This window comes from Pipra filicauda, unplaced genomic scaffold (assembly GCF_003945595.2).
Source record: "Pipra filicauda isolate LSUMZ 115617 unplaced genomic scaffold, ASM394559v2 scaffold10_size6260569_pilon, whole genome shotgun sequence".
In the NCBI taxonomy this organism is placed as follows: Eukaryota; Metazoa; Chordata; class Aves; order Passeriformes; family Pipridae; genus Pipra; species Pipra filicauda.
The window spans coordinates 1,546,060-1,571,340 of NW_024103541.1; the positions used below are offsets into that span (position 1 = coordinate 1,546,060).

Here is a 25,281-nt window from a genome sequence, read left to right on the forward strand (position 1 = left end):
CCTCTGTCTGTTGTTTGCTTCCCTTCCTGGGACCCTGTTCTGATACACTGGCATTTAAGTTATACCCAGATGGTAATATTCCTCTTTCACAACTGAAGAAAATGAGGGTGTAACTTCCTGAGTCCTATGGCAATGAGACCAGCTTTCAAAGTTCTTCTTTGTTCTTGCCCTGTGCCACTGTTTGCACCTTTCTGGATTTAACTCTGTGGAGGTGGGAGGAAGGAAGGGAGCTTAAGCCAGTTTTGCTGCCAAAACCAGAGACGTGGGGTGAAACAACACACTGAGGCTCTGAGACACAGCTGTGCAGATCAAGGTCACACAGGAAATGTGTGGGAGCAGGGGAATAAGAGAAAAGTTTCCTGAGCAACAGTTTGGGGTGTCTCGGGTTGGAGGACTCCTGGCATGTGGAACTGGGATGTGAGGCCACGGGGCAGGGCAGGTTTCTGGTTGCAGGGCTGGTGTTAGTTAAGGCTTTGTCATGGCTTATGTCCCAGGTACTCCAGTTGCATTTGGTCATGCAACAGATCTGCTTCCTGACACAGGATCCCATGGACCTAATGCAGCTTTTCAGTAGATCTCAGATCTGCCAGCTCTTGCATCTCAGTGTTTTCCGAGAGCTGGGTGGACATAGAGCACAAGTCTATGTGACACTTGCTGTGTCACAAGTGCAGGGACCATGGGAGGGTCAACTGGAAGAGCAAGTCTCTTACTTAGGGCTTAAGAGGTGCAAAGTGTGGGATCCTTCTGTCTAGGGCTCTGTGAAGAGCAAGTGCCTGAGAGACACTCCTGTGTTGTGTTCCTGGAGTGTGTTAGCAAACACCTTGTTCTTTGCTGTTCCTAGGTTTTGAGAGAGCCTAGCATCTTCCTCTGAAAAAGCATCGTTTGCAAGAGCCAGGCTGTACAGTGCATTCCCAAGCTGGGTCTGGAGAAGGGAAAAGAAAACCAGTAATTCTTTCTAGGCTGCAGCAAGGAGGTAGCCTGTAGGATCTTGTGGCCTTGACTGTAAATCTGCACAGTACCCTGATCCTAAATGATAAGTTGTGTTTGCATCCCAGAGCTGGGAGCAGAGGGAAGAAGGAAAACCTGGAAGGATGGGGAGATGTCTCTTTTTGACCCTTCCCTTTCCCAGGGGGAATGGGAACAGGCTAGCCAGCAGGGAATGGCAGTGAGCTCCAAGGACTGCAGAGGCTTGATGGCTCATGATGAATCAGATGCACTTGAACTCTGAACAAGTAACTCTTGTTGGTACTGAATGGACTGCGCAGCGCTGGCAGCTGGGAGGGGAGTGAGTCAGAGCAGGAGCACTGAGTGACTCAACAGCCAGCATGGCTGTTCCCGGAGCCACTTCAGCCTCAAGTGTATTCCCAGGAGCACTCTCTTGGATCATCTTTGTATTCACTCATTTGGTTTTTGTTTGCTTTTTGGGGTTTTTTTTGCATCTTGACGTCATTTCTGTGTTGTTGTTGGTTTTTTTTTCAGTAAAAAGGGCACTTAAATAGTTGATTAACTGCTCCTTATTTATAGCACTGCCTGTTCAAGCCCAGTAGATCAATGGAAGTGGTGACCTGAAACGGTTTGGGAAGCAGGGGTGAGCAGACCTCCATGGCACAGGATGCAGAGCAGACCTTGGGGCTGGCTGTTGAACTGGGCTCTGCCTGCTGGAATTCATTAACTGCAACCAGGGTCCAGCCACCTGTTTAACCTGGCACTTGTTAAAGGACATGTTATCACCTCCAGGCTGCCCTTTTCTGGTCCCAGCAAACATCTTTGTGCAGTGAACTGGATCAAGGAACTGATCTTTAGTTTTCAGCAGTGTTTGCTCCCAATCTGGTGCATCACACAGTCCCTCCACATGCTGTACCAGTGTGTGGAGGGAGGCTTCCTCCTCTCCCTGCTTTAAGTAGTGTCAGCTTTAAGTATTCTTTGACCTGTAACACTATGTGGTAAACTTTGATTTTTCTTGCAGTAATTTAACTGCCTTTTATTTTGTAAATAATTTGTCTTCTTTTCACTGTGAGGAAAGTGAAAACTTATGTGCTATAGAGCCTCACTCAAGTTTTTCAGCCAGTGAGTTCATTACACACTAAGGCAATTAAGGAGAGCAGGGGGTCTGTGACCCCAGGGGTCTGTGCATGGATGCTGACCCGTTACTCACCAGCAGTCCATCTTCCCTCATTAAAGTGTTGCCTGTTGCTGAATGCTGCAGTGCAGCTCTACTGAAGAGTGTGTAAAGGCTGTTCAGAGCCTCCTCCCCCCTGAATTCCTGGAGTGTTGTGAAAGGAGTGTTTGATTTTGGAAGGAAGAGTCCTATCTGGTATATGTCTCTTGTCTGCGTGATGTGGGTCTGGCATGAGTTAGGTAAGAGGGGTATCTCCTGTCAGGTGTCACTGCCTGTTTATTGTCACTTCAACCCAAGATTTTAGCCCATGTGAAATGGTCCAGAGCTATAAAGGCCTTGTGCTTTTTGCACAGTTGGGTTATCCCAGGCATCAGTCATGGGATCTGCTCTGTGATGTTCTTGTGACCTCCAGGCTTGCCGCTCCCATCTGCCCAGCCCTCCACCCAGAGAGAGGTTTGATGTGGATCCTCCCAAGGATCTGCAAGGGAAGCTCCTGCACTAAGAGGGAAGAGTTCAAAACCACTGGGGCTCCACTTACACTGAAACAAAGGATTCCTTTCCTGGTTCTATGCAGAGAACCTTCCCAAGGTCTCTATCCAGTGTGCAGACTGGATCTTCTCATTTGTAGCCCAGATAATTTCTCAGGGATGCAAAGCCTGCAGTAGTGGAGATCACACTGGGGCAGGATTTGAGCTGGAGAGTTGCAAATTATCATTACATTAATCCCTGCTAATGGATCTAAAGCCTAATGCCAGCTTTTCAATGTTTTTCAGCTGTGTAACTGCTCAAGCCTGGGCAGAGACCGGTGCTGCAGGATGCTTTGCCTGTGTTCTGATTCCTCCAGAGTGTTCTTCCATATCTGTTGAAGAACAGGAACTTTGTATTCCTATCACTCAACTTTTACATCATGCTGTAGAAAGGTTTCCCTTAGTGGATCACCTTCAACTTCCTGAGGGAGATGTCTTATTTTGGACTGTACACTGTTATTGTCAAAACTTTTTTTTTTTAATAATGCTTGTACCTGTCTCCAGTCGTACTGATATTCTGCAGCAGCCTGAGAGATATAAGGCATTTCCTTTGCCTGCCTGATCAGTAAGACTTTTAGCTCCATCATACTCCACTGTAGTGACAGGTCACTCAACAATGACAGTGAGAGCTTTGAATATTTATCTGATCTCTGGGAGGATAGTTTTCTCCTTTGCTTTTGGTTTCAGGTTTTTTCCAATTTCAAGTCAGAGAATGTCAACCTAATTCCAGCTGAATCTCACCCCCACATGCATTTAAGAGGAGACACAGCTGACATCACAAAATGAGAGTTACTACAGCTGCCTCATCCATGAGCTCTGAAGGGATCTTTGATATAGTTCTCAAAGATTTAAATTATTTTCCCTTTGAGCATGTCAGGGACAAGCAGGAGAGTGCAAGATTCACCAGAATCTCCTGCTGGAAATCTGCTTTCCTGGGATTTTTGCTGTGTTATAAATTCACGTGCAGTGAAGGCAGGAGATCTGAGATGGTCTTGGAGCTCTTTTCAGAACTTGGGATGTGCTGAGGTCAGTCTCTCAGTCCTCAGTGACAGCTACTTGCTGCCAGACCAAAGCTGGTGCTCCATTTCAGATGTGTTCTTGATCACAGAGCGGAGACCCACACTGAACGCCCCTTCCCCATCCACACTTCTCTTAAGGACAACCAGGAATGTACAAGGACATCATAAAGGAGATCTCTGTTCACCAAAGCAGAAGTCTCTGCCCTCTAAAGTATTTGCTTTTCATCTCCCCATGTTTTTTTCAGGCTTTCCCACCCAGCCTCGTGACTCATAAAGGAGCTATTCTTTCTTTCCTTGGGACCTGAGCTCACAGGGGGCTCTTAATCCAGTGTTTTGTCTTCTTGTGTGTCTGCCTTCAGAACTCAAAACTATATGAACTCTATAAATAAAGACTGCCTTTTGTTGTTTTCCTGGTAAATGACCAGTAAGGCTTATACTAAATTCTTGTTAAAGGTCATTTTTGAGTTCTGATAAATCAAGGGAGTAACTAACTTTCTCTTATTCCCTGTGACGTGGTACATCCAGAAAGGTCTGTTTGTACTAGCTGGGTAAGTTCAGTGGGCAGGAGTCTTGAAAAGTAATCTTAGTACTTTGTCAGTCATGACAATGAAAGGCATAAAAATATGATGGAGTTTGGAACAAATAATTGCTTTCTTGGCTTACAGACAACCCCGTTCCCAAGTACCCTGGGTTATAATAGCATTTTGTCAGTTTGTTAATCAGAAATGGAAAAATACAGCACAACTAATCTCCATGGCTGTCAAGTAAGACATGTACATGTGATGCTGAAAGACCTGGAACGTCCCAGGAGTGGGATCATGCAGTTCAGAAAGGTGTCTAAGGATTATGGAAATCTACTGCCTTGTCAGTGTGCTGGCACTCCTCGCCCTTCCTGTGCCGCCTCACCCCACATCACGGGCTCTCCAGGGCCATAGGGATTGTTCCATGCTCGAGTTCCCTTTCAACACCTGTAATTTACAGGCAGCCAAGCAGCTGTGTACACATCGGATACATAAAAGGAGCACGTGTGTTGGAAGCACAACCTCTGTCTGGTTTGACAGGTTCAACAATCCCACTGTCGCTTCCCCTAGCAGGCTGTCCCAGATCAAAGGGCTTGTACTGTTCCCTGGCCACAGGTTTTTTAGACAGGACTACAGCACCAAGTACATGTCCTGCTTGTAACTCAACACCCTGTGATTATTTATGGACCCTCTTCTGGGGACAGTTTGCTTGGTTCAGAGGAAATAGGCCATGATTACTTGGAGCCCGGCAGGCAGGTGCTTCCTGTGATACCTAGAAATACCCTGAATCTAACAAATTGAACAATCAGCCAAACACAAGCTCGATGCTAAATATCAGACCTTTTACGTATACTTATTGTTCTCTAACCTTTCTGAACAGCCAGGCTGGCTGAAGGTATCTTGATTGAAAGATATGACTGTACAAACAGTCCACAGCTGGTTTCGAGCATGAATTGATGTGGAGAAAATCACTGTGCTGGAAAGTAATTGAAAACTTTCCAGAAAGCAGCAGCTTTTGTGGCTGTGAAAGCCACTTGCTGTTTGGATAAATTAATCTGTTACACTTACTTGTACCTATGCCTTGCCTTGTCAAAGCTGCCCCAGAGGTAATGAAGAGAAGATGGCTGTGCCATTGTGATCCTGGCAGGGAAGACAAAGGTGCTACAAGCTGTTGCTTTTTACGTGTGAGGTGAATGGGGCTTGAAGGTTCATAGATGCAGATCTCTCATGACAGCATAAGAGAAATTTTCCTCCAGCAGCTGCTCTGCTCAGGCATCCATCTCTGTGAAAAACAAACAGCAAACTAAAGCAATGCCTCATGCTCTTCACTGGCTGTTCAGTATTTTGGGGAACAAACAATTATTGTCTAGCAACTAGGAAATAGCTGGAGGGAATTCCAGCTCACCTGAGGGAGCCAGGCTGCTGCCCTGACAAGCATTTTGACAGCTATTGCTCACTACAGTGCTCAGCTATGTGCAGCCACCCTCACATCTTGAGCACCCTCCAGATGATGCAAATCTTTCCATTTCCTCTAGGACAAAATGAAGCACCAGAATGCTGGATGGTGCAGATGAAGAGAAAATACAGTGAGACACAGCATGTCTCACTGCTGGTCTCTGTCTCAGTGCTTGGAGCAGTGTAACAAGCCCTGGCAGCTGTGGCCAGAGGACAAAGCACTGGGCACAGTTTGAGGCCTGCTCAGGGATTGTGTCATTGGTGACTTTACAAGACTAGGGCTACCTTTAAGAATGTGGCTTCTGTCTGCCTTCATGTGGTGCCCACTGATGCTGGTTGATCTCTGGAGAAATACATGAATGTGCTTGTATGAATCCTCCTGTAAAATAAAATGCCTGTAAAAAAAATACTGTGTTGGTATTGAATAATACTGATTGGCTTTGTCTTTACCCTGCAGGCCTGAAAGAACATTTACAGGCTGTCCTCCAAGATCCATGAACCAATATTTAGGCTCCCTTAATTTTGCCTCCCGGGCTGAAATCTGGCCTTTGCTGTGTAAGTCACAGCGTGACATTTTGCTGATCTTGTAATCGCAAGGCAGCGGTCAGTGGTAATGTCAGGCTGAAAAGGTTAAACCCCGTTTGCCTTTTTACTATTGTTCAGCTTCGAGTCATTTCCCTGCTGAGGAACTGAGAGAGGCTGGACCTCACGGGGTAGTGCTTTGTGCCCTCACGTCTGGTGTGCTGAGACCTGACCTGCCCAGGCAGGACTGCAGCCAGAGCAAAAGATTTTGTGCCAGTCTGTTGCTGTCTAGTGAGAGTTAGAGTAGCAGGTTTGTACTGATCTCCCAGTCTCATTAGGAGTAGCCCCTCCACAGAGTAGATGTAGGCACATTGTTCACCTGAATGCCACCCACATGTGAAAGATATACTCCAGAGTACAAATATTTAAAAAAACCACCCACCTAAAGTAATTGAAACATAATTATTAAAACCTTTTATGTTACTCTACAGTACAAGGTAAATTGTTCCTTTCAATTAAATTTTGAAATACACTAGATTACATCATTTAAATAATTGCAAACTCTTAAGTTCACTATCAGTGGTAGCAGAGCTGTATTTACATATACTTCTGAGATATTTCAGATGCAGCATTATGTTCCAGTCCCTAAGTCAGTTAAATAACAGACTTTCAGTGGGGGTATGCTGCTCTTCCACAGGTTCTACACATATGTGGGGTGTATGTGTCAGAGAGCAAAAACTCCTTTTATTTATGTTTGTCTTTTTTTTTGCCTTTTTTTCTTTTTTTTTTTTTTTTTGCTGTGTGCATGCAGCTGAATCTGAGCAAATTGACACCTACTTGATGTGGATTAAAGATGAAAGGCCTTTCTTTTTAAACAAGTATTTTGACTGAATATACAGAGGTGAATAATGAAATACAGTCCTTAGGAGTAGTGGTGGAAAACATAATTTTCTTCAACTTTCATCCTCTGTTGCATAATACTGCACCTAATTTTGACCCTGACTTTACCTAATGCTGATGAAATGCAGTCAGTAGTGGAAACCTCTCTCATCAAGACTGGCTTTCAACACGATCCATGCAATGGCAAGCATCATACATCATTCTCCTGCAGTGCAATATCAACAAGTTAAACAGTATTTTCCTCTAGTGATCTGCTCCTCGAGGGGAGACCATCTCTGTATGTACATGAGTCACAAACTGGTTGTGAGTCCTGAGGCTGGAGACCAGCATTAGGCTGTGGTGCTTCCAGTGCTGTTAAGAGTCTTTGGGGGTCAGACTCCTCCCTGTGTTGTCCATGGAGCACAGCAAGTTCAAGCCACTGAGGCTCTTGATGGTCTCTGCACATGACATTGGTCAAGCCAAGTCAGCCCGTGCAGGACTCAGGGCCTGGTGTGAGGAGTGCTGATCATGATGTTGGGCAGCGCATTCCGCCGCTTCTTCCAGGAGCCCAGCTCCCTGGAGTACCGCCTGATCTGCCTGAACCAGTGGTGAGTCCGTGCCCGGTCGCTGTCCCGGAACACAAACGCCTCCCTCCTGATCTCAATGAGTTCAAAAGTGTCGTCACAGTCTGGATCAGTAGAGACAATGCAATTACTCAGCCTCAAGGGCTCCCTGAGCAAATGGAACTTCCCGTTATTTTTGTCCCTGATGAGTACCAGCACAGCATCCTTCACAGGCCCTGGCTCGGCTGATTCCAGGCTGGACTCAGACACACGCTTCATGTTCACCAGGAGGAGAACCTGCATGTTCTGGAACTTCAGGGTCTTGCTGCCTTTTTTCACCCACTGGCCATCGGGGGGCTGGGCCAGCTGCAGAGACCCCTCCATCACAAATCGCGTTTCCTCCCGCAGCCAACCAACAGTTTTGAGGGCAGTTTCTCTCATCTCAATATTAATGACTTCCCTCTTCTTCTTGCTGTCCTGGCGAAAGGATCGGAGGGTCCATGTGTTCCCCTCCTGCTTGGTTTTCATGTTGATGTGCTCCAGGTGGGACTCGATGCGGCTCTTGGCCTCCCGCAGGCTGCCGTGATCCGGGTGGTACTCGGTGGTGGCCTTGATGATTCTGCTGAGCAGCAGTGGGTACTTGGTGACTCTTTGCAGAGGGGCCATCAGGAAGGACCTCAAGTTCATCCGCCGCAGCGCTGTGTTGTCATTCTGGGAGACATTGAGGAATATTCTGCAGGGATTTAAGAAGAGAGAATGAAATGGTAGCTGTTCTGCCAGCAGATGCTGCAATCCTAAAAGCAAATGAACAGCATGGTGCTGCTGGGCACTGTGGCCCCCCCCCCCCCCCCCGGTTTTGCAACCTTGTGAATTCTGTCTTCTCAGAGACCAACAATTTCTGTACCTGTGCTCAGCTGCAGAACCATGATGAGGTGCCTGGGACACCAGCACACGGCATCCTAACAGTCTTCTATTAAATCGTAAAATAGCAAGGGTGTGATCTTTCCCTGGTACACCCTGATGTAGACGCGAGGCACATACATCATCTTATATCAGATTATATTAATTTGTAGCACCTTTAAACATCAGATTACACAGCATTCTAAACAAGAATTTGGTACCGTCATCATTTTAAGCCGAGCAGTGGAAAGACAAATTATTCGCCTGACGTTCCAGTAAGCTGGGGCTAGGAACGGGAAACAAATTCAAATCATGTGTGCCTCACGGTGGCTTTCCCCAGTGGAAATCCAACCTGGGCTCTGGCACAGGGACTGAGAGCTGTTCTCAGCTGAGCATTATTTGGTGACAGTTCAGTGCAGTGGTCAGACACTGCTACCACAAAACATAGCTGGTGACCAACTGGTTGCCTCAGTGGAGATACCAAGAACTCAGTATTCTTTGGAGATTACATTACTGTCCTCACCCCAACAGAGTGGTAACTGAAGAAAGTTAGCATCAAACTTTGATCTAGTTGGGTTGACAAGGGCTTCAAACTCAGCCTGGTGCCCTTCTGTCCCCACAGCCTGGATGAACATAGCCACATTCTCACCTGAGCAACTCCTTTTCCTTCTCCAGTGCGTTGAGCATGTTCACAGAGGAGGACTGCTGGAGGCAGTAGGTCTGGAAGGCTGGCAGCATGTTGACAAACTCTAGGAATATTTCTCCGATGCACACAGTCATCAGGTCATCATCCCCCTGCAAGGATGCAATAGATCCCCTGCTTGGTTAGCTCAGGAGAAACACAGCCACGGAGCCTGCATTCAGTCCTGTCAGCATGACCCTGCTGCAGGATCTGGTGAGCACCAGACCAAAGGTGGAGCTGGGCTCACCCTTCCTAGTGGAAAGGCAGTCTCTGCAGGTTCCAGGGAAGCAGTGGGTGGGGAGGGGAAGGAAAGCTGGTCTAACTGCTTGCTCTTCCACAACAAAGAGCTGTCTTCCCTCCTCCTGTGCACTCAGCCAGCTCACCAGAGCAGGGGCTCAAAGGCCAGAGTGAGCCTCTATTCAAGAGCATGTACTGGGGTCCTGCAGCAGTGCATAAATTAACAGAGAGCATTCAGGAGCAAATGTGAAGGAGAGGCTTGTAACTCAGTAACACACATGGCACCTAACAACTTCTGCAGTTGCTCCCAGCAACTGGCCTGGCTGGGAAGCAGTCTCCTTCAGTTGTGTTACTGGCCTACTTTGATGCCTAGAGGGAAAAATAAATACCATGGTAAACTGTCCTCTGATTTCTGGATGCATAATAAATTATGAGAATAGCAAGAATTTGGTGCCACATAATGCTCTTAACTCTGTCAAGGTATATGCTGCTGACATGCTCTGCAATCACTACTCATTTCACCAGCAAAAGAGGGAACAGTTCTCTGGCTGCTGGCAGCTTTTCAGTACAGTACTGAGCTCTGATTGCCAAGGCAAGATGGAGGAGATGGGGAAACCCATGGCTGTTTGTAGAAACCATTGCCTCAATAAATTATTCACAAGGACCATCAAACGGGCTGTGCACATCTGTCTTCACTGTGCCAGGTGCACGAGTGGTTGTCCAAATTGCCAGCTTTTGAAACATATGTCACTCAGTCTGACATGCAGGGTTTCAGAGAGGGAGAGAAGGGATGTTTTCCTAGAGAGCAAAACATCCCGGAGAAACTGACACAGCAACAAGTGGGGTTTGGTTTCTTGAAGAAAAGGGTGTTGAGCTGTTTAAATGTTCTTTGAAGTGACTGTCTGCTGCTCTAGTCTTACTTCGATTTCTCTGCCCTCTGACCACCATGTTAGTGAGGCAGGAAAGCTCCTTGTGCGAGGCAGGGTGCATAGGGTGGTACACAGCCAGTACACAGAGCCGTAGAGCAGGGAGCAGCCTGTGCTGCCTGGCCCTGCAGCCAGCCTAGAGCCAAGCTGCAGTAAATTGCAAGCCAAGGCAAGCACAGCCAAGCCAGCATGAAGCGAGTCAGCTCAGGGCTGCAAGAGCATGGCCTGAGAGACTGACCAAGCTGAGCTTTGTGCCCCCATGGTCACACTCTTACCAGCATCCAGGCTAACCAGCTTAGAGCTAACTTTGGTAATGGGACCATTAGGTCCTGTTAATGGGACTGCTGGTGGCGTGTGAGGTCAGTGGCATTACCACAGCAGAGAGTGGGCCAGCAGCTATGACCTGGCACACAGCTTCTGAAATCACTAGTTTACAATAGCTGAGGGAACAAGGGACTAGATAGATGACCATAACCCAGGAATCCTACCTCCTGCTCCTCTGCTCCACCTATGCTGCCCCACTGACACAAAACCTATTCCTGCCTGCCTTGTCTAGCCCCTTTAGAGCACACAGCATCATACCTGGTCAAAGGCCTGATCGATCTCTTCCTGAAGTATCTCCAGGAAGTTCTCATTGAGGTCAATGAGCTCCTGGATGTTGCTGAAGATGCCCTGGAGCTGCTCCTGGCTCAGCAACCCGGCCGCCTGCATGGGGAGGTAGAACTCCTCTTTAATGATGCGCAGGTCCTCTCCATAGCTGGCCTCTGTGTTGACAAACTCCAGCACAGACTCCTTGCGCTCCGTCCTGCGCTTGCGGCACTTCTCGCAGAGGTCAGCCCGCCTCTGGTTGCAGTTCTGAACATCTGTCTCCACCGGCAGGTCCCTTTCTCCACAGTCAGTGCAGGGACGGTGGGCTTCCCAGGCCTGCAGGGAGCTCAGTGTTTCAGATGCCCTGTTCCTCCACTTCCTGGTTGGCATATGGCCAATGCCACTATCTGCCCTCTCCACATCTGCTGACTTGGTCCGGGTGCCCTCGCTGGGATCCAGGTCGTCCCGGGCATCATTCACGCCAACAATCCCACTGTCTGTGCTCAGGCTGCTGACATTGCTCCAATGGTGCCTGGAGCGGAGGGAGCCACGTGGGGCACGGCGAGTCTCATCAAAGCTGCCACCATGGCCAAGGTTGGCTTTTGCTACCACTGGACCTGAGAACAGACACAAATCATTACAGGCACTGCCAGCTGCACAGAGCTCACCTGAGGATCTCTCACCATGAGGAATCCTGCAGGGACAGTCTACATCTGGTGAAGCAGGGCTCTGAGCTGCCTCCCCTCCCTGTTTTGCTGCTGAGACTGGTGAGAGTCAGAAGCAAATGGCTCCCAGGTGAAGCCTGGAGCCTGTCACCCCTGCACTGCCCACACCTGTGACCTCATTTGGTCTGCCTCTTCCCCTGCCATACAGGGACAGAGACGCAGCAGAGTAAATCCTGATTTCTTGCATGCCTGGGTACAACCCAGAATGCTTCCCTTCCCCAGGTCATAGAGTTACTCCATATTTACAGCAGCACAGCAGGCTCAGCATCTGACCCTCCAGCCCCTCTGAGAGTGCAGAGTGTGTACCATAGTCTCGCTCCTGCCGGCGTTTCTGCGCGTGCTGCCGCGCTGCAGCCGCGATCTTCAGCTCCAGCTGCTTCCTCTTCACCGAGTCTGTCGGCATAGGGTCACTGAAGTGTGGCCGCAGCCGGCACTCCCGCTGGGCCTTGGCACCATCCGTGCTCTCATGGACTATGTCGGAGCTGGATCGGCGACAGCCAGGACTGGGGGTCTGCAAGAAAGGCAGAAAAGGGTTTAGAGCAAGGCTGTGGTCAAAGCAGCACCTGGTCTGCACCCAATGGACTTTAGTTGCCAAAGGAGAGGAAAGGTAACTCATCAGCAGTGGGATTGTAAATGCAGCTCCACTACAAGATCATTAAGGAATCTGTTCCCCCTGGTCCCTCTGTCTTGCTCAGTCCTAAGAGCAAGAACACCTTTCCCTTTGCTGTTGTGTAGCTCTGAGAACACGAGGGGGTTGGATCATGGCTGTCAAATACCCATGAAGGAGTCAACAGCACAGCCCAGGCCAGGGGCCTGTCCCCAGGATTCTGAGCTATCTTGCCTCTGTTCTGTGAACATTTTGGTGCTGCAGGGTCCACAGCTCCATCCTCCATGCCTTTCTGACATCAGCAGTTTGACCAGGAGGGAACTAGGAGGGAGTCTGATCTCCCAGATGCTCTGGAAGCCATGAAGTCATTATTGCTGAACTCCCTGAAAGAAATGCAGTGGCACATAGGCAGGGGCACAAAACCGACTTCTGTTTCATTAACTGTAATAAAAAAGGCACTAGAAATGCTTCTAACAGAGTTTAATCACTTATGGAAGTTGGTGTGATTTCAGATCGAAGGCTCCCAGCCTGCCCAGATCCTACAACCAAGGGATCCTTCAGAGCTTCTAATGAGGAAAAAATCCTGAACAGGTGCCCAAGATGAGAGGTGAATTCCTCTCCCTTACATTCCCTGCAGGTGGAGTGGCGCTGGCTGTCTCATTGCTTGGCTTGTTCTCCCAGGTCTCTGTTGCCATGGACATCGCTGTGGGCTGCTGGCTGTCCTCCGGAGGTGGGAGATCAGTTTCCCTCAGATCACACTGTCCCTTAGAGGGGGATTTGGCAGCAGTCTCAGCATTGCAGCTGCAAGGGAAGAAGCAGATTCTGATGAACATCATGGATGCAATTCTCCTGCTGTTCCTGACACAGATGAGACTGAGCAGCAAGCCCCAGTTTTAACAACCATCTGCAACAGTCCAGGGCAAGTGCAGGCAGGAATCATGACTGGTCAGCATGGATGGCTGTATATGCATTTTAGGGGCTCTAAGCACAGCTCAATTAAGACAGTGCAAATTGGGTAACTGCGCTTTTGCCAACATCAGTCTGGGTGTTCACAGGGCATTTTTGTGTCCATAAAACATGAAGTTCTCCATAGGGACCAGAAAATCTTCTAAGTAGGCCATATCCATATTTGCTGCTATTTAAAGAGATGTTGTCAACACAGAAACCATACTGCTCATCTGGAAGAAAACCTGCTAAAAACCCTAATACTTTGAAGGGATTAGAGGATTAAAGGAGCTTTCCCTCTGTTTTTCATTTCTTATGATCCCAAGCCCACTGAAACCACTGGAAAGATACCCCCTTCTTTCAGTGATCTCAGGATCAGGCCTTTTGGTGCACTTAAGAGACCTGAAAAGATTGGCAGAGTCTATTGCTCTCACTTGGCAATTCTGAGATGCCCTTATTCGTGGCTGTCTGTAGCTAACAAGGGCCTGGTCTGGCCGATATAGACAGCCTGTTCCAACCCCATGCTCCCCTCTCTGTAGACACCACCACCTCTCCAGACAGACACAGTCTGGTGCAAAACCACTGACTTGACAGAGTAGTTGACAGGCTGTCATTTGTGATACTACTTGTGATACATTTTTTTAACAGACTCTCTGAGACACCTTATTTCCATGCATAATGAAGCCTGCTTGGAAGAATTTTTTTTTTATTTTTGATTTACTTTATTTTTATGGACTTGGATCCCTTTACAAAGCAAGGTTGTGAGGACTGGATATGGACGCTTGTATATACAGGAAGCCAAAGTCTGGAACATATTTCAGGTTATGCATATATTTTATGCTTAACAAAAATCTCCTATGAGAAAAAACTTCTTCTTAAAGGCTTCATTTGTGAACTTATGCTGATAGGTCGTACTGCTAATATGCAATTCCAACAGTGTCAGCTACAAGTAAACACATGAGACAGATGGGCATTCTCCTTACAGTGAGTGACAGTTGGCTCCGATAACAAACCATCAGCCAATACTGAAATTGCTGAAGAGGGAACAAATCTCCCAGGACACAAGCCGTCTCTGTTGTCAGGCCAGAAAAGTTGGTTTGCATCTTTCCAGCTTATGCTTTTTCATCTTCCCCCATTTATGGTTCCAAGTCTCTGCTGACACTACCAGTTAAAAAGAGTTTAGACGTCGCTTGCGCAGCAACGCCAACAGTGCCAACAGTGCCAACAGCAGGCTCACGGCTTTCACTTTTTGTTGTCACCCTCCAGGTCTCTACTGCCCAGCCTGCAGAAAGGGGATACCAACATCAGCACTGTCACGAAGCAGTCTGTAGTAGGGACTGTGCCAGCCCCCTTACAGGGCTGCAGTAAGAGCAGCACAGGAACACAGCAAGACTGTGGTCACATCATGGTACTGGCCTGGCCTGGCCTGGCTTGAGAGGTTCCTGCCTCCTTCCTCCCTCCTGTCCCCAGCCACGCTTAGGATGCCACTCCTTCAGCCCAGTGTAACTGTCTGTATGGCTATGATCTAAAATCAGTCTTGAAATTATATGGGCTTAAAAAATATACCTGACCTCATGTATTCCCAGCCAGATCGTTTCATAAATGTTTCACTGAGTTGGGTAAAGTATGAACAATTCAGCTAGGCACATTCATGGGAGGGGAGGCACAGGTTAAGGAGCAAGAAAACTCTCGAGGACGATGTGCTACTGCTGGAAAACCACCCTTTCCAAAAGCTGCTCCTGCTCAAACCATTCCTGGTTCGAACACACAGAAAGGGGCACAGAGAGGCAATGGGGATGTGTCCAAGGTCAGTAGCAGAGCTCAAAACTGAAATATTATCTTCTTGATCACACCACCTACCACCACACAGACCAGACTCTGAGAGAGATGCTGAGCTTTCATTTGTCATTTTTACAGTGCTTCAAAATCATCCACTTAAATATGGGAAGTATTCCAGGACATTACTGCTCCGTTAAGTGAAGCTGACAGCAGCTCTCTGCAGACCAGATGCCACCACTTATTGTGGTTTCCATAACCAATAGGAATATTTAAAAAAAATCTCCAGCCATGACCTGCAGTGGGAATAAGAGCCAATAGTATCCAGAGAGCTGAGCTAAGGAAACATTACTGGAGACTGAGAAATTTAACCCACCCCATGGCTGGTCAGCGAGAGGTAAAAAAAGGCAATGATGCAGAGCCCACCTTTTGTGAAAGGAGATTTCTTCATCCTTGCTTTGACTGCTGGGACAAGTGCTGCTTCACTCACTAGGAGTGTGACCAGAGGGATGTGGGCAAAACAGGGAGGATATAAGCAGTTTTGCAGAACCACAGCTTCAGGCTTTAACCTTTGCCTCTGGTTAGGAGGAAGAGGGGACATTGCCAAGAAAACAGGATATTGCCCCTTTCTCCAGTCCCCTCTTCCTGGCAGAGATCTGTGCGGCCAACAGGTCTGCACCACTGCCTGCTCAAGCAGTTCCCTCTGCCCTCATGCAGAGCTGCAGAAGGGGGGGACTCTGGCATATTTCCTTCTGGGATCAAACCACTTACTGGGACAGCAGTTTATGCCTGGGATTGGTGTCAGTTTTTCTTGTTCCCCCAAGACAGGTGATGCACTTGGGCCAGCACAGGGAGGATACGTTCTTTTTGAAAGTCTTTTTAAACCTCTGGGTCATCATCTCTGAATCTCATGGAAGCAGAAGTACCAGGGGTGTGGTGTACAACTGGAAATGCACCTACTTTCCTTCATGGTCTCTATGGGCCTCTTCATGCTTGTATCATTGTTCAGGCCAGCAGTTCTCAGCCCTTTTCACATGTTCCTGACTCCTTCTGACTCATGGAAACATTTTTGTGCACGCCTTCCCTGCTGTCACCTCCCTTCCTGACTTGAAGTCCTCCACTATGGGAAGCTGGTATTCTATCCACCGCCCTGGTGCCATCCCAAATACAACACTCTTTCCAGGAAGTCTTCTTTCTTAGTCACGTCCTTTGCTACCTTGTGCAGGTTTCTATTGTCACCATGTCTCCCATTTCATAGACACAACCCCCCTGGTCCTTGCATACCCTTATCCTGAACAATTTGCCATTTAACAATTTCAGAAAGTGGACTATATATTGAAATGCTTACAGGACTTCCACCTAGATCTCAACACCCCTTCCCAGCCAGGACTACAACCTAAATTAAAGGTATACAGTGACCAGTGAGGGGCTTAAAGCTGCCATAATTTCAAGACTGAAAATCAAATCTTCACTGGTGAAATATTAAGTCAATTGAATGAGTCTTAACAAATTAACTATGAATTGCTAGGGAGACAGTTAACTTACAGACAAAACTGCTTTGTAAAACTGTGACACACAGAACCACTAGAAAGAAGACAATTTTAGGTATTTTATTCTATGACACTCCATCACAACATCTCTGTCAAGGGCTTGCTGAGCTCAGTATCAGTGGAAATGGGACTGAATCCTCAGCTTTCAGCTCATTTCATTTAGAAGTTATAAAAATGTGGCCTGGTTGTCAACAATCATAATTTAGGACCCAAAACATCCAGATAAAAAGTCTCCCACCCCTGCAGCGAGAATCAGCTTGAATTGTGAATATTCAGGCACATTACAGTCTCAGGTGAAAATGATGGAAAAATGAGAAATTTCCATAAAAAAGAAACTCAACTTTCCCACTAACAAGAGCTTTGGCAATAACAATTACCATTAATTGATGTTATTATTACGGAAAATAAACAGGCCAGGTTGGTTCCTTCACATGAAACAACCTCTCTCATACTGGAACCACTGTCATTCTCATTTTTAGATCAACTATCATTTTGGTGTTAATAAAATCACTTCATAGATTTTAATATATCCAACTAGGGAGACTGAACACATTCACAGAAACAAAAACCACTGTAGATATTACAAGCAAAGAAACCACACTGAAACCATAGAGGCCCCGGGCAGGAAGTGTTTGGAGGCCAGGAGAGTAGTGGGAAGAAAGATCTTATGCACTACCCATTTCCTGTACTTTGCTATGCATTCACCTTGGGCTCCAGATACTAGTCAAACCTTTGATCTGCATGGAGGCAGCTCTTCCTACACTCCTGGCTTGTGCCAGGCTGTGTATTTCATTTCACATCCATGACAAAAATAACCTACTCAATGAAAATGGCTGCATACTACAGCTTTCTCATCTGCTTCTTTGGGTTTTCATACTCTAGAAAAAAAGCACAGAGCTGGGCTGGACAGCTGAGGGAAGCATTTAGGGCTCTGACACCACCCACCTCCCTTTGGAATGTAAAGTTGCAGAAGTATTTCTGCTTGTCACCCTGCTTCAGCTCCACAGAAATTCTTTCAGATGACTCTCACTCCTGTGCAGAAGTCACTATCGTCTCCTCCAAAACCTGAGTCCGGTCTCAGAGCCCATGCATTCCAGAAATAGCAAGACAGCATACAAGGTTGATGCCCTGGCATTTCACACACTGATCTGTGGATTGCAGAAGCAGCCAGGAAACAAGTCAAATGCAATTCTTGGCAAAGCCAGTTATGAAAGCCAAGTGCATGGAAATAAACCACTCCACCAACACTTATTCCTCCTTTTTCCATCAGCCTTTTCCCATCGTGATAAGACAGTGATAACTGCCCCAAATCCTTAGCTTCTAGAACTTTGCTGATTCCTATTGAGCCACTCTGCATAGAAAGGGATCCACTTCTCTTTGGCAGGAGGGAGGTAACAGGACTGCAGTGTCCAAAACCAAGATAGAGAAAAAGCAGTCCTGTGGACATCTTTCCCAAAGAAGGGGGAAACCATGGTTGGAGAAGATGAAGGAAGACTTTACAAAACCATTTTCTCTCGCTGCCTACACTGAGTTGGCAGAAGGGCAGTATTTGCAAGCGCTTTCACTCGCTGCTGTGTGGCTCTACAAAAGGTGATTAAAGACTCATAGCAGCCACCTTGCTCTTGTTTGCTGGTTCACTTCATACAGGCAGCAAGTGAAAGCACTTGTTGCTGCATGTCACACTATCTAAATTCACGTCCTGCAGTGGTAGGACAGACTCTACATCTTTCTTCAAAGGAATCATATTAGTACTTTGTATCCCTCGTCTGTCTTCTACTTTTAACAGATGATTAAAAAAAAAAAGACATTTCAACAATTTAATGCAGAAATAAAACAAGTGGGAATTTGGGTGTCAGAACTAATGGCTGCTGTCTTTATAGGATTAAGGTGCATAAAAAGGCGAAGTCTAGATGAAAATGCTTTTTGATGTTTAATCCTGCGCAAAGATGGAGTTTAAGCTCAACAGCTTAAAGACGTCCATGTGGCTATCAGAGACTCTAAGATCAAAGGCTCTGCCAACAACACATTTATGCTACAGGACTTAAATGTACATATCAGGAGAAAGACGAGATCATTAACAATGGAACTGCTTTCAGGTGACCCCATGGAGCATGTTACCTTTTCTTAATAAGTTCCAAGGCTGAACCTATGAATTCATCCTTCATTTTTTGTAGCTTAGCTCCATAGCTGGATAAGTCTGTAGCTTCTAACAGCAGCGATGAACAGCAAGAGGACTGGGCTTCAGAAGCCAGGGACTGCCCTGCAAGGTGGAGGACATCATTTAATTTTCTTGTCTCTCCTTTCTGCTGCTCATCACTCAAGATCTCCTGCCCAGTTCTGTGTATTGCTACTGCCTGTAAAGGTGATCGTGGAATTGGACTGGAGCAAATAGGGACTGGCGATGTATCTGGGCTAGAGGTATGGAAGGTTTTGTCCTTCAGCTCAGGACTGCTCATCCTGAAACCATCCCATGTGGCTGGATACTGGGAAAAGCCAGCAGAGGTGTGGTTTTCGTGGAATACATCGTCATCATCCTCCGCTGTGACAGCAGATTCATTGGCAGCTTTGGTCCCCAAAGCTTCTGGACAGACATTCTTTTCCTCCTCCAGTGTCTGGTTTGCAGGCAGACCCTTATTCAAGCACTCTGTTGTCTCACTGCTGCTGGCAGATGAATTTCCTTCCTTTCTTCTCATCTGCTTAAATTCCTCAAAGGTGGGTATGTAGAGCCTCCCTTTACAGCGACCTTTCTTGCTCTGTCCCAATGTGACTTTGCCATCTGTTTCCCCACTGTATTGTTCTAGGGTTTCTGCTGTTCTGGATTTGCCCATCTCATGGCTTTCCCCTGTGTGCTGAAGGGGCAAACTGGGGGAGCTATTCTGCCTTCGGAGCTGAAGCCTCCTCTGAGCCTCCTGCTTGATGTCTTCTGGACTGATGATCCTGTGTGCAAAGCACAGTCCCTGTCTCCCTGTGAGGCCGTGCCTGAGGGCAGTGTGTTCCACCAACACCGTGCAGTAGTTGACAGCACAACCGTTCTTGCACTGCCGACACACCTGGCACTCAAAGAACTCCCGGGCCATCAGGTCAGGCAGGGCCACCTGGGGACGCACTGGCTTACAGGGCTCTGCCACCTTACTGCTGTGCAGCCTCAGCTTCTCCTTCAGCTCTTTTCTGGCATCCCCATGTAAGGCTCTTTCCTCTGCAGAAGGGAAGAGCCACTGAGGCACTTTGGCAAAGGGAGGGAGGTGCACGCTCTGTGCCGATCGAGACGTCTGTTTAGCACGGAGAGAAAGGTTTCTCGGAGAGTCCGACGTGCTCTGTACTGGGGCCACATCCACACAGCCTTCTGTCCACTGACTGGTGCCTCTATAGCGAAAGATGATCTCGTTATCCAGGCTCCGGCAGTGAGAATACAGCCCAGAGTCGGCAACAGTTGCCCAGTGAAGGTTCTCCACGCTCCGATACATCCGGTTTTCCACAGGACCGGCCAAAGGTGCCTTGCCCGTGTGGCAGTAGTCTAGAGTGTGGAAGTCCCCAGAAAAAATGTGAGTGTCTAGGTTCTTTAGTGGATGCATGCTGCTAACCGAAAAATCCTTTAAGCCATGTTGTGCACAGAGCTGATTATTTTGGCAGCTCGAGATCACCCGGCAGTGTTCCTGTCTCTCATCAACACTGATGTATGTCATAGCAAATGCACATGGAGGCTCTAAGACAGTGGCGTCTAGGGGGAGAGGAGGGAGCTGTGGTGTTGCTTAGATGGCAGTCAGTGTCCACAGACCACAGACAGCACAATGTGCTGCTGAGGACTCACATAAGAGAGCTCTCACATGGGTGGAGTCGCCATGCGCGGAAGACCTGTGAATGGAAGGAAAGATGAGTTACTGAAGCAGCTGCAGGATGCAACAGCAGGTCTGCTTCCAGGGAACGCAGAAGCCAACACCAACAGCTTGCGTAGGAACAGAGCAGCATAACTAGGAGATGAGCCACAGGGCTTGGGGCAGGGAATCTTTTTCTTCTCTAGCCAAGCCAACAGTGGCCTTACACTACCCATCTGAATTTGGAGAAGTTTATCCTACCTACCCTCAGCAATTCCCTCACAATAATGTGGTTCAACTCCAGTGACAAATGCTCAGAAGTGCTTGCTGCAGGCCCAGCTTACTCTCACTGCAGCACTTCATGAGACAGCAGGTGTACAAGAGATAGCAAGGTTCTTGCCCTCAAAGGGGGTGCAGACAAGAGTGTGTGGGTTAAGGGGGAGGCTGGGGTGTGAAAGGATCACATAACACTGAGGTCTCCTGGAAGACCCAAGCAGCAAGGAGGACAAACAAAGGTGGTGGTTTTGTGCCTGACAGTCACAATGCAGCCCCCTTATTGCTCTGATTAACCCTTCACAGGGAAGATGCATATGGTTTATTGATTGCATAGGGTAGCCAAGCATTGCCAAAGGCCTTCCCAGTGCAGAGACAATGGTACCTCACGGACTTTCACACAGGCACCATCCTGACTCCTTAACCACAGGCCCAAATGATCACCCTCCATGAGACCCAGAAAGAGAAAGGTGTGCTTTCCAAGGCTGCTCCTATGAGCTGTGTTCAGTATTGTAAGGACCAGGGAATCTAAGTGACTAAATCTCGTGTTCAGAGCAGAGAATTAAATCCTCAGACTCTAGTTTGGGCCAGCAGGATGAAAGCTAAGTATCTGTGTCATCACTGGAAGTGGATGGAGCCCCCTTATACTGAATGGAGAGACTCTAAATTTCTCACAAGGACTTAGACCTCCTAGACTTGCCAGCAGTCACACAAGGCACCAGTGTCTGCTACAGCTCAGTCCACTGCACTTCTTGGCAAAGGGAATACATAAAGGACAGCCATACATAAAGGACAGCAAGACTGGGCAGGAAATATGGGGTTAGCCTGAGATTTGTAAGGGTAAGATAGAGCTGGGATGGTGAGGCATCAGTCTTTAGTAATAAGCCAGGCAGGAACCAACCAGGTTGAACACACAGGAAGAGGTCTTGGTAAAGCAAGACAGAACCATATAAGTTACAGCCCAGGCTGTTTGTTCTGTAGTGCATCTGGATTCCCCACATGTGGCAAACCATTCGGGCAGCACAGACACCTTGATCGGGACAGGAACGAAGAGGTTCGTTACTCCCTGAAGGCCAAGACACCTCAGGCATCTCACCATGTGACACACCAAAAGCCACCTTCCATCTGAGGGGAAGTCTGAGGTAGTGTGTTGCCTGGAAGCCAATCTTGGTAACGTGCTGGGAGCTTCATTCATCCCTTGCTTAGAATGGCTCAAATTAGCATATTTTCCCCGCATTAATGAAACTATCTTTAATCTAATCCCAGAGAGAGAAGGCAGAGCTGCTCCTCTGGTTCACCGCTGAATGGAGAACATTATTTCCATCCTTCATAACTGCTAAAAATAAAAATTAAAACTAGTTCTCAAAGTGTGGCTGTTCACAGGCACTTCTCACCCGGTCTTGTCATGGTGGGGCTGGAGTTCCCCCTTCTTCATGGCTCTGGAAGAGCCCACAGGTGACAGCAGAGAAACGTGAGGATCAGGACTTTCTGTGATCATAGGTTATAACATAATCTGTCAAGAAAGAGAGAATTATATGATGTGAGAGCCAGTCACTGAGTAGGGAACACGGTTCCTGGTAGTGCCAAAGGGCTCCCGTGAGAAAGTGCTGTTAATAAAAGATGCCATGGCCTGTCAGGTTGGTCTGTGATCAGGTCACTGCCAAGGGACTAAAAGCCACCATGTACTTTTGGTACTGTGCTTTCAGAGTAAGTATAAAGAGAAAACAGCTCTTGCTGTAGTGAGAGCTGAGAATAAAGCTGCCCTGGCCCAAGGCAGGGAGCTACATACAGTAAGGCCTGAAGAGAAAGCATGTGAGGGAGGCTCTGCATGTATGAGTGTGAGAGCAAGGGGGTCAGAGAAGAAAGCACACAGGCAGGGGCAGAAGCAGTCAGGAGAAGAGCAAGAAAGTAGAGGAACAGAAATGACAGGGTGGGATCTGTCTGTGGCTGCTCCCTTCATCAAGAGATGGGTCAGCATTGAGAAGACAATTGACTTTTGTCTTCATGATTCTTTTCAGATGGACATTCACTGCCAGTGCTCATAGTGCTGAGCCCCACTGTATCAGGTCAGCTACAGTGATGCCAGGCATGGGTTGTCAGTGGCCACTCTGCCCCTGCCTGCCCAAGTGACAGCACAGACCACATGGCAGGGGGTTGCATCCCTCTGTTAATCAGGGGAATGCCTCAAACCCACCAGCAGGTGAGGGCACCCCTCTGCCCTGCAGGAGAGCTGAGGCCCATTTTCCCAGCGGGTGTGGAAGGTGCCAGAGCTCAGGAGCATTGCCAGGCAGCAGGGACCTGTTGCTGCTCTCCAGGGCAGGATTTTCCAGAAGATGTGTGTGGGATGGCAAAAGTCACTTTCAGGGAAGGACCAGCTGGGAGAAACCTCCTGTGGGCACAGTGGGGCAGGCAGAGCAAGGGACAGAGAGCACGAGCCAGAGGCAGGTTTGCAGAGTGGAGGAGCCAGAGAAGACAGAGAACAGCCAGAGTTGGCCGTGAGACAGCAGGAGACAGAGACTTTCCAGAGGCCGTGCAGAGTTTGCTGACACGTAGGCAGGCACCAAAATGTACTGGATTAAGTGGAAGAAGATGGGAATTTCGTTTCCAAATAGTTTATTTTAATATTTGTCACTCAATAGAGCTGACTTTTCTTTCTCTAAAACATGATTTTTTGGTCTAAGAGAACACTTTAGACACAGGAAGTCCCTTTGATACTTCCAGGAGAGCTCAGAGCAAAGGTGTATGCAATGTAGCTGATGCACAGGTGGGTGTGCAAGGGGATCTGGTGCCCTGGCTGGAGTGAGAGGGAGCCTCAGAAATCAGTGATTTCCATTTCATCTCACTCCTGTAGGGCAGCTGTAGTGATCTCATAACAGCTAGCTGGGGCAGCAGCACCTTTCTTCCCTGTCACTCCATTCTTGGAAGGACCACCTCTTTCCTAATGAACTCTTCTGAACTGACCCATTCCCCCCACGTCACTACCCTGAGGGTTGTGCACAGCACGTCAGGTAGCTAAAGCTTAATTTCCCTGAGCATCCTGCCCAGCTGCTGCCCGAGTCATGACCTGTGAAGGGGGACTGGCTGTGCTGAGGCACAGCCTGCTTCCCACTGCGCAGGGATACTTGAAGCAGGAAAATAGCAGTGGTCTCTCTAAAACACCAGATAACTTGTACCTGGCCTGTAACCAGGAAACACTGTTTCTCCCTCCTTTCCCTGTTCTTGTGCTCCATTCCTCAGGGCACACAAGCAACAGCGTCATAGTTTCAGCTCACATGCCTGTGTTTGTCAGGCCACTGACACCCCCATAATGTAAAGGATGTGTCTATACACTCAGCTCCCAAGTAACACAAGCACAAGCATGTTCTAAGCAGTCTGCTGGAGGACAGCACCAGATGGAGACAGAAGAAAAAAATCTCGGTTAATATGCTTACGGTTGATACCCTAAAGATGACCTTTCAGCACATACTTGCAGACCCACTGTACATACAGACTATTTACCTGCAGTCTTACATCAACAAAGTCACCAACAAAGAAACATGGGGAACTACAGCAACATGAAAGAGTTTGCCCTCCCACCACCTCAGAGCTGTAACTACAGTCTGTAGCTACAGCAGGTGATTCCAGGTATGGAAATTAGCAAATGTCACAGAAGTGTAAGGGAATGGTGAGAAGTAAATGCTGATTTCTGACATGGTGACCCAGCTCTGGGTCCTAATTCACCCCCTCCTGAAGGTATACAACAGTCCTAATGCATCCTTTGCTCTCTTCCAGTTAAGACCAAGCAGTGAATTGCCAGTTCTTTGTTGCTCCACAGTGTATGTGAGCACTGTGGGTTGAGGCTACACACCTTCATTTACCCAAGTGGGTACTTCCAGGCAGTCCTGTCCGTGCTTCCCCAAAGCTCAGGCTTTATTCTAGTTCGGCAATCCTCCAGGCCAATGTTGACTTATTCCAGGCCAAACTGCAAAACAGAGCTTCGTGTTGGCTGCCACTGTGGCATATCACTGCTCTTCAGTCACGTTGTCTGCGCAACACTTGCCTGTTCCCTGGCTCAGGGACTGAAAACTCCTAGTGGTTATGAGCCTCACGCCTTAAGTGAGCATAAGACTAAAGCAACGTGTGCTCAGCTTATTTTCTGCCATGTGATTCGTTTAATCAACTTCTCCACTATTCTGATAAGTGCCTGCTTGGAGACTTGCCACTAACCTCAATTTTCCTGCAAAATCCCCCCCAAGAACTTATTTCTCAAGGATTAAAGCTTGACGGATAAATTATTCCCTCCCAAACACATCAGAACTGTTCTGCCTGGCTGACCTTCCCAGCAAAGCACCAGACAAAGTGTCAGGAGGATGAAGCAGGCAGGCACAGGATAAGTAGCTCACTGCTAATGAAAAGCACTGTGGAGAAGACCAGTAATGTTCAAGGACTCCAGGGACATCAGGACAAGGGATCACAGAGCTTTGCAAGGCCTCAGGAAAAGAGGCCACCAAATCTGGCAGGGCTGAGTAGGTTTATTGGTGCTCCTTTGCAGAGGTCACTGTAGTAAGATTTGCTCAATAGACTTACCAAAGAAGGACATTTGTTCCATGAAATGGTGGAGAGCAGCTTGCTATTGTCTGGCCTCTCCTGCCTTGATCAGAGGCTTCAAATGAGAT

General features: G+C 47.8%; 1 protein-coding gene across 6 annotated transcripts in view; it reads right to left on the minus strand.

Moving 5' to 3' along the window:
- Positions 1–4,287: 4,287 nt before the first annotated feature.
- The window catches only part of LOC113990316, a 47,565-nt gene continuing 26,571 nt past the window's right edge, over positions 4,288–25,281 (minus strand). Inside the window, exons 2-10 of one of the 6 annotated variants that reach the window (XR_003541605.2) lie at positions 22,021–22,139; positions 18,660–20,393; positions 12,897–13,071; positions 11,970–12,174; positions 10,933–11,555; positions 9,155–9,300; positions 7,172–8,338; positions 5,927–6,036; positions 4,288–5,468 (exon numbers count right to left, since the gene is read on the minus strand). Coding sequence is in view for 4 of the 6 variants with exons in the window: in XM_027725618.2 (XP_027581419.2) it covers positions 7,543–8,338; positions 9,155–9,300; positions 10,933–11,555; positions 11,970–12,174; positions 12,897–13,071; positions 18,660–20,224 (3,510 nt within the window). In the remaining 2 variants the exon portion in view is untranslated. Of the gene's footprint in view, positions 6,037–6,606; positions 8,339–9,154; positions 9,301–10,932; positions 11,556–11,969; positions 12,175–12,896; positions 13,072–18,659; positions 20,394–22,020; positions 22,140–24,473; positions 24,588–25,281 lie in introns of those variants that run through there. The other 5 variants (XR_005563686.1, XM_027725618.2, XM_027725617.2 and 2 more) reach the window with 5 other exon arrangements.